The sequence below is a fragment of the Rhagoletis zephyria genome, unplaced genomic scaffold (assembly GCF_001687245.7).
Source record: "Rhagoletis zephyria isolate East Lansing unplaced genomic scaffold, Rhagoletis_zephyria_1.1 Rzeph_scaffold_09199, whole genome shotgun sequence".
NCBI lineage: Eukaryota > Metazoa > Arthropoda > Insecta > Diptera > Tephritidae > Rhagoletis > Rhagoletis zephyria.
The window spans coordinates 1-9695 of record NW_016166278.1 but is presented as its reverse complement, the minus strand read 5'-3'; the positions used below and the strand labels follow the sequence as shown (position 1 = coordinate 9695).

The following is a 9695-nucleotide window of genomic DNA, read 5'->3' as shown; positions in this document are numbered from 1 at the left end:
TTAATACAAGTGTAGGGAATGGCTAGAGAAGCTATCCACCATGCACCTCAAAATGGCCGCTGCTCAATGGACGAAGAATAGTGATTTTGCTTAGGCTTTTAAAGCCGGGTGTTCGGATTTTCTCCTGAATAATAGATTAAGTTTAGGATAATTCCTTCTTGGCCATAACAATTATTAATTAATAATTAAATTAAATAATTAAAAGGCTTACTAGTTTGATAGCAGTTGATAATAATTGAGTAGATATATGGCCTAATGTCCACATATCCGACTCGCATTATAAATACTGACAACAGCCACAGACTTAAACAAACGAATGTAGCCATTAAATAAATCAAAATATTTTGAGTTTTCTCTTTTGGGCTAAATTTCCACTTATCAGTATTTTCTTCGTTTCGCACGCACTTTCCACTTGTTTACTTATTGGCATTGCTCTGACTCTCTCTCTCCCACTATGCGTCGAGCGTCACTGATAAAAATTCCACGGCTGCTACATACCTGTTTTCTCGATAACGGCACCAACTGCACTAAGCGGTGTGCCATGTTTTGGCCACATTTCATTTACCGGCTGCTTTTATTTGTGACTTTTCCGCCACCAAAAACACGCCACACTCAGCTGCGCTGCGCTCATTTCATTGCTTTGTTGGCTCTCTTTGACTTTGCGCTGCCAGTGCGATGGGCGTCCGGTATTTGGCAGCGCTGTTTTAATGCAGGCAGCGCTGCTTGCGTATGCTTACTTTGGTTGGAGGTGGAACTTTTCGGCGATGGGCGCTTGTCTGATTGATGGCAGGTTGTAAGACTTGTTTGATGAGGTTTGAAATGAAAATAACAATAAATAGGATAGAAAATGAAAAAAAAATTAAATTTACAAAAACAAATGAAGTGAAACTAAAAAAAATTAAATTAAACATCGAATTAAAATATAGAGGTTTGAAGTAAAAACATAAATTTAAAAAAGCCCAGAATAAAATGAAAAAAAAACTCAATAAGATTTAATAAAGTAAAACAAAAAAAACTAACATTAAATTAAATAAAGTTATTTAAATAAAATGTTTAAAATAAAAATTACAAATTAATATAAATTAAATATTTTTTAATTTATATATAGTTATTTATAAAATTAAACAAAAATGTACTAGTAGTTTGTGTTAAAATAAAATAAATAAAAAATACTAAGCGCGTACATTTTTGTAGTGTTTGGTCGAGTTTCTCTTCCAATTTATGGTGTGCGGCCTGATGTCGTCCCACAAATGAATGAGAGCTTTTTCATAGCAGAACTTCATTCGAAGGTTTGCCGACAGCTATTAGTAAAAAACTTAACTATCTACCGCTTTTACCACTCCGCCACAAATAAATCTACATGAAATAAGGAAAGAAAATACAAAAGAGGATAAATAAATAATAAATTATGTCAAAAAATTAAAATAAAATAAACAAATAAAAAATATTATTAGTTGAATAAAATAAGATAAGATAAAAAATTAAATGAAAAAATAAATTTAAGTTCAATTGAAAATAAAGTAAAATGAAATAAAAAAATGGAAAATTAAAATCAAATATAATAAAACAAATTTAGTTTAAAAAAGTTAGAAAATTAGAAAAATTACAAAATAAAACTAAAAAATAAATGAAAAGTAATGCTAAAGAAAATAAGATATAAATTAAAACAAAAAGCTTGAATAAAATAAACACAATAAATTAAGTAATATAGAAAAAAAAAATCAAAATAAAATTAATCAAAAAATGTAATTAAAATTAAAAAAATAATAATAATAATAAATTTAATTTCAATTGAAAATAAAGTTAAATAAAATAGAATAAAAAGTGTAATTTTAAAATAAAATGTAATAAAATAAATTAAGATTTAATTATGAAACTAAAAAATAAAAAAAATAATTGAATTAAAACAAGAAACAAAGTAAAAAAATAATATGAATGAAACCAAAATATAAATTAAAACAAAAAACTTGAATAAATAAAAATCAAAATATTAAAAAACATGGAATAAAACGAAATAAAATATGCCAATAGCAAAGTAAACATTTAGATCAAATAAAATAAAATGAAACAATAAATAAGTAAATCTCATATTCCTGCGCTTTGTTATACAAATAATGCACATCCACCCGTAGTCTGAAGTATTTTTGCAAGTCATATTTCGGGAAAAAATATTTTTTAGGCCTTTTACTTTTTTGGTGACAACTACTTACATTCGGCAATAAAAAATTTTAAAATAGTTCTACTGGAATAATCGAAGTACTTCTAAATGAAGGTGTAATGATGTTTGGTGAGCTTTAATATACTGGCATTAGGGTGGTACGTTAAATTGATAAGAATTGAGATCTGGTGGGTACTAGAACGTGGTACTTAAATCAATGAACTTCGATACAATAAAAATTTTCTCCTCGAAAAAAAAAAAATAAATAAAAAGGCGATGTTTACGACATTGTTTGTTCGAGCTAAAAACGTCGCTATATCATACTTTAAGAGCCGACTGTAAATGCCAAACGTTCAGCCAAAAATAATTTAATTTTTTTCGAAATTGTCTTGCATTGTCTTTTTTTGTCTTTTGTCTGGTACGGCCTAATGCACAAAATCAAATGTAGTTTTGCAGGTAGACTTTTGCTTCCTTACCCCGAATCACTTCCCATTTGACAAATGACCACATCCTCTTTGTCTGTACGCAGATGCGCCTTTAAAATGCCAATAAACACTTTTCAAACGATTTCAAATCAATTTTCCAACGATTAAGCGTCATTCAACTTGCACAACAAACGGTAAAAGTGTGAGCAAAGTGCCTTACAATGCTATTACTAGTCGTCGGTGACAAATGCATATATACCTACACATGTATGTACATATGTAAGTAAAACCAAACAAAGTGCAATGCCATGTGGAAATGGTAGTGTAAATATGCAATGGTAAATATAAAGGAGCGAATTGTACTATTTAAAGTAAGTAAACGTTGGTATGGATGTACATTAGGCACGGTACTAAAATGAAACTATCTCTAAACTTATAAATACGTACATACATACATATGTATGTAGATATGTATAAAACTGACCAGTGCAGGTGCACTTTTATTTACCCAAAGCCAACTAGTATATGGAAGAGCTTCGGTTTACGCCCAGCGCTGGTATGAGTACCTATCATTAAAATTTTAAGAGTTTTCCTTCGTGTACACAACCACCTTTTGTGCCATTTCTTTTGTAGTAGATATTCGATGGGTTTAAACCAATTTTGTGCCTCCAAAAGAATAGTCCCTTTTGTTCAAATATGTAAACACATAAGGCAAAACTGTTCATAGACATTTTCATACGTACTATGTATTTATTTACTCATTTACAGTGGGTCAATAACTGACTGTGCCCAAAGCTCCACGCTGAGAAGACATAATCTAGACCTAAGCTAGGTAGAGTGACTTTTTAGCTGAAGCTAAGCGCCAATTACATCAAAATAATACTCGTAAAGGAGAGTGCGAAGAAAGCCGTCGGGGCGACACCTGGATCTTAACGTCTTCTCTCTACGACTGGATTGTCACGGCAATGCTGCTTTCAGCGAGATCATTACAGAGCCTCTAGATTATCAGGCAGGCAGAGAATGTTTCGAACAGAAGCCAACAGCATGGAGTCAAGAAATATGTGCGGAATATATGATAGCCAGAGGATGGTCGCCAAGCTAGTAGTCGGTGTATTAAAAGCACAAGATTTGTTGCATTCACATGCGTTAAGTTGTTCGAATGAGGGGACTATAAAACATATCCTCTGCGAGTGTCCACACCTAACCGGATTGCGGCTTAATTTCCAGTTTACCTTGGGAACTGCGATGTTTTTCAACATTATTCCAGGAGTTAGTTTTATGATTTGGTCTTAGATTTTCTAGTAACAATATGGACCTTAAAAATTTCTGCGAAGCTAAGCACTAGGTAGCAAGTCTTATCGAAGCTAAGTAATTATGCCCAATGTTTACAGTGCTTCAAAACATTTTTGAGTAGTGAAGTTTTCTTAAAAACGAACAAACCGATCTTACATTAAATTAAATAAAGGAAATCATCAACAGTCTGAATTATTTTGGAGCATGCAATAGATCGGTTTTAGGCTATGTATGCCTACAGAGGTCATATAAAATCTTTCACCTTCAAAAGGTAACTTGATTTTGTCTTGGACGTTCACAGCTGTTTGGTCCGCGCAGTAGTCGACACCTGGAGGAGGACGTTTATGCAGCTCCACCCATATCTGCTGTATCGATTTCGATTCTATTTCCTGCGTTTTCGTTTAAGGCTTCCTGTTCGCCCTTGCGTTCGCTGACCTATTCCCTTTTTTGACTCGCTCTATGCTGGCGTGCTATTTCCGAGAAGTTTTCATATCTTACAATTACTTCCCAGTAGTGTTTTGCACTTTTTAGCTTCCTAGAGCAGCCAACTGGCTTTAGGACTGGTCCCGAGATTTTCACCTCGTCTTTTAGGACCCAGTTATTTTCACTCGGATTTCAGGTTGATACCAGCCTGTGTCGAAGAGGGATTGATATGTGTGTTATTGCTGGTAGTTATTGAAAGTTCACATTTCGTCACTGACTCCGCGGGACCTCTGAAATGGCTTCGTTCAAGGGACGGTTGAGTGGGAGAGGTGGCTGAAAGGAAAGACCTGTGCACTTTTTTACGGATCGGTATAAGCTTGATAGGATGGTTTTCAGAGGGGTTTTTCGTTATAAAAACTCCATTAATATCAAGTTTAGAATTCCAGACTTCTGTAACGTTTTTTAGACAACAGCGCTTGACATTTACTACCATCTACTCTAATAATCGAGCGGTAATCTTAGCCCTCAGCTCGCTGTTTTGCTCACAATTGCTTAGGGAGTGTCTGACCACCTCCCTCGAATCGGAATTTTATCTAATTATACAATAATATATAATCTTTCAGATTACCAGGCTCTAGTGCCTTTGCGAAAAACGAAATAGCCTGCATGGCTGACAAGCTACTGAGAAAGCGTACCCTTGAAACGATATGACCAAGCAAGAATCGGGCGGCAACGCAACTGACCTGTGATTCACTCTTGGACAGATGGATCTCATGTCAACCCCCAGTGAACGGTCAAACAAGTTTCTACGCTAAATTTTCGTCCGATCAGAATTGACGCGATGAGACAAAAAACTCCAAACTCATTCCAACATTTTTACTAAGCTCTCCAGCTTTCACCAGATTAAGATCAAAATATCACAGCTAGCATAGCGGCGGGAGTCACTGCCGTTCAACATTACGTGGTATCACAAAGGATAACCTCTAGAATGAGAAAGTCTATCCCCAACTGGGGACGACTGGCTTACCTAACCTAACCGCACCGCACCCATCGGTGTTACTCCCGGTAGTTTTACAAGGTCAAATGCTGCCGGTTTACCATAGGTGGTAATACCGAGAGCCTCGGATTCTGCAACCTCAGATCAAGAAATCATTTTTTTCATTGCCGTTCTGCACCTTAATTTGTTTTTTTCGTTGTTTTTCATGCGTTGTTCGGAATACGTCTGACTTCTCCCATTTATCGTAAGCGACCATTCGCTGATAGCAATTCAATAACCATCTGCCGATAAGTCAGTCCTCGGCACAGCTACCTCAAAATCTGGTGGCACTTGTACTCAGCTACTGTGTTTGTTCTCTCAGTCGATCATCTAAAACCTTCAGTTCAGCTATTACTTAGTCCCAAGTGCGAGCGAGGTCGTAGCATGGTTGTGGTACTACTTACTAAGCTATTCCTATTAGTTTGGCGAAAGTTGGGAGCTCCTGGAAGTAGAGCTTCCTTATCGCCACTTAAGCCTTTTTGCCATGACATTACGAGTACCATGACCACCGTTGAAGTATGCTGGGATACACATGTATTTAAGTAGTAAAGTAAGCTTTTATTATTAGAGTATTGAATACTTGCCCACAGTTCATTTCCGTGCACTTTTCGATATCATCAAATATAAAAAAAAAAACTGATTTATAGGCAAATATTTGTCATGTCCATAGCTGTACTATATAGGCATACACATTTCATGCATATGACCTGTTCCGCCTTCAGGCTTACCCACCCTCCTCCATCGTTTCTGATATGCTTTGCCCTAGCAGGGTTATGCTGCTGGCCTCATTCCTTCCTGTCAGGCTAGTGCCAGCTAATTGTACTTCATTTGCCTCATATATTTTGGTCACACATACGTACATATGCATATTTGCATTCACCATATGCCTGAACAATAAATGTCCATTCCTTGTGCTATATATGTATGTAGTTATATACTTCCTCTTAGGTATCTATATTTCCGTTTAGATAACAATACATTTCTGTACTATTAATTGATGAGTTTTTAATTGATTTTCCATCCGAAAAATGACCAAAATTTGCATTGATATAATTGCATGCCACTTTAGTTGTAGAGCTGAGTAGATAACTATTGTGCACGTTTCCATTTTGTCCGCAAACTTGCAATCTATGAACCAAGTGGTGATTTGCAAATAATTTGTGTGCCTGAAATTTTCATTAAAATGCTGGTCTTGCAAAATTTTTGAAATTTTAGTATATTCGATTTTTCATGTATCTGGCTTTCAATTATTTTTTTGAGAACAAAATTTAGGTTTAAGAGCAGATACATTTTAAAAGCTACTTGGATACCGGCCTCTATTTTATCCGCGCTTTTCAAAATTTGGGAAGATACTAAAATTTAAAAATGTTTAAAGGATTAAGAGGCATTTCTAGTCAAGAAACGAGATGGCGGTATAGAGAAAACTGTTGAATAAAAACCACTGCAGTCCACCTTGTACTCATCCAAGGCGGGCCAAAAAACTTGGCATTTGCCAAATGTTAGTATTTATTTAAATTTATTAATAAGGTATGCAGACTAAATGAATGAGACTATTCACTTACGCTCGAAAAAGCCTCGGTAAGTGTCAAATCTTTAACTGAATTGTGGAAATTCGTATGAAAAGTACTTTAGAGATTTCTCATCTATACATACATACATATATCCAGATTCGCACTCACAAGTAGATTTCGCGAACTGAAGGCTTGAAAGGACTTTTTGAAACATTTTTGAAAAATTCATTAAAAAAGTCGAAATTCGAGGCTTTAACGATTTTAAAAGAATGCCTCCTACATTAATAAAAGTTCAATTTGACTCAAACACCCCTCAAAGTGTAATTCCTTTGTTCCGTTATTTTGAATTGAAGCAACACTACCAAATAAGTGGCCATAAATGAGACGTTCTGAAACAAAAAAGGGATCGCTTTCAATATCAGTTCACAATATAGGGAGAACCACCTTCAACAAACTCACCGATGTTATCAGCTCTCTATTAATATTCGCATAGCCATCCAAATTCATTATAGGCGGATTCTTTGTTATCGCCATTAGAAACATTTCCACCTCCTTTTGTGTGGCGCTGTCCACCACAGTAAGGTCTACATTCAACAGCTTCGTTTGAAAGTCCAAACCCACACTTTGTGTGGCATAATGGGCCTCATTGCAAATGATGTAGAGTAGACTCATGCAATAGAAAACTATGAGGAAAAGACCAACTTCCTTATACGTAGCGCCATGATCCATAATTTCGCTGAAGGAACCATATGTGGCAATGATGGTGGTAAAGAAAACGACTAGACAATACATGCCATACATGTTGGAGTAGGCGCGACCTGGATAGATGAAAAAAAAAACACATGCTTGAAAAAGGTAGAAAAGAAAGGTTGAAAAAGCTCAACGCAGCTTTCCATAGATTACCGCAGGCCGATCAGAGTAAGCGAATAATCAACTAAAAAAGGTTTGAGGTTTGATCAATACAAAATCAAATAGATAATGAACTCTAGTAGGTAAGGGAAGTTTAGTTTAGAACTCTACGTAGATCCTGCATATAAGGTGGATTAATTGAACCTTGGTGTGGAGATATGAGTAACTTTTCCTCAAGTGCATTTTGTCAACCAGAAGTGCCGTCCTTAGGAACCTCTTCGGATTGCTCTTCAGACAAAATATAATATTTTTTAAGATTTTCGTAATTTTATTGCCATTAGTGACTGATTTTTTGAGCGAGAAGAAACACATTTCTTTTCATGATGAGAAAAAAAAACACTATAATAAATAAACTAACAAAACAGTTCCCAAATTTTAAACCTACGGGGTAAAAATAGTGGGATTCCTTCTTTCGAGGCAGAGCTCACCAAGAACAGAATGTTTCTCCTAATCTATAGTTCTTCTGCGAAGAAGTTCTATGGTCTTAGCGGTATGCTGTTCTTCTTTAGCAATAAATTTTTAAAAATTAAATTAAATTAAAAGAACGCATCTACAATTTTTTTATTTTTAAAACAATAATAATAATAATAATAAAAAATAGAAAAAAATAATAAAAAAGCCAAAATAAATAAAAACAATTTAAAATTAAATGAAATTTAAATAATTTTTTGGTCTTCTTAAAACAACAAAATCTAAAAATTAAATTAGAAAAAGATTAAATAAAAAAAGAAAATAGTAAATAAAAATTTAATAAAATTTAAAAATCATATTTTTTTCTAAAAATTAAAAGAAAATTAATTTGTAGAAATGGAATCAAAAAAGGAAAAAAATAAATAAAATAAGTTTCTAAAAATTTGATTTAATAAAAAATGTTTTCTTTGAAACAATAAAATCTCAAAATTTAAAGAAAATTAAATTAAAAACGAAAAAAATGTAAGTTAAGAAAAAAAAGTTCCGCTGCCCGAGGTCTCGAACTTGTATCTTTCGAAAGACACGTCTGTACTTTCGACTGTTGGATCGACGCGAGCTGAATGATAATCAAGTGCTTTCTTTCATAATAGCATTTCAACACGAGAGATGAATGGGAGAGCTTTTTCTAAGATTCTTGTGCTATAAAAAAGTCTTTCGAACTATCTTGCCATCTGTCTTTCATTTGTCTTACGAAAGACAGATCTTAACCATAATTGCCCTTTTAAGCTAAATTGTGAAAACGGAGAGGTGGAATGGTATCAGTCCAGAATGCTTACGTAACAAAATCTGCAATCTCGCCATGTACAAACCGCGTCAATCTGGTCTAATTGCTGGTGGCTTAGGGCTTCTAAAAAGGTCTACTGGAATAAATTACATTTAGACGCTTAGAGCTTAAGTGAGAGAAGAAGGAAGCATAATCGCTGTGAAACATGGAGCAAACAGCGCATAGAGCGAGCTCAATGCCATGCGGGGTACAGCACCAGCGGACACCAGAAGCAGTCAGCGAAAGCAACAGGACCATTTACCATTGCATCTACCGGCGGTCAAGAGTCATCTAACACTGGCTGAGACCAATGGGACGACCGTCCAGTGCTTCCACCGGTCACTACTAGTACTCTTAAGGTTGCCAGAAAACGCTGGGCGATCCACCAGTACATCCGCCGGTCGCCTCCGGTAGTCTAACCATTGTAAGGAACCAAAAGGACACCCACTGGTCGTTCACAGATGCCGGCATCAGTTAACATCACCGATTGTCCATCGACACCCTAAACAGTCACCGCTGCTCGCCATCTACGTCTCCATAACCGCTGTTATCGCTCCTGCTGTTAGTCTCATATCGCTCACCAGTATCTCTCTGGCCTCTGAAACGTCAGGCCGCCAGTCCCGCGTTAATACATTGAAGTACAGTGTTTTATTTTGTGGGGCGACTTCCTATCGTTCCTGAATTGGCTAGGCATTCCCATAGCACC

The 9695-nt window shown here is 35.4% G+C and overlaps 1 protein-coding gene across 1 annotated transcript; it reads right to left on the bottom strand.

Moving 5' to 3' along the window:
• Positions 1-7148: 7148 nt before the first annotated feature.
• Positions 7149-7664, bottom strand: LOC108375607 (gustatory and odorant receptor 21a-like; the record flags this gene model as incomplete). Its single annotated transcript, XM_017631752.1, has 2 exons — positions 7149-7235; positions 7306-7664. Coding segments are annotated over 2 exons (446 nt in total), but the record flags the coding sequence as incomplete, so codon positions are not given.
• Between the last annotated feature and the right edge of the window lie 2031 nt (positions 7665-9695).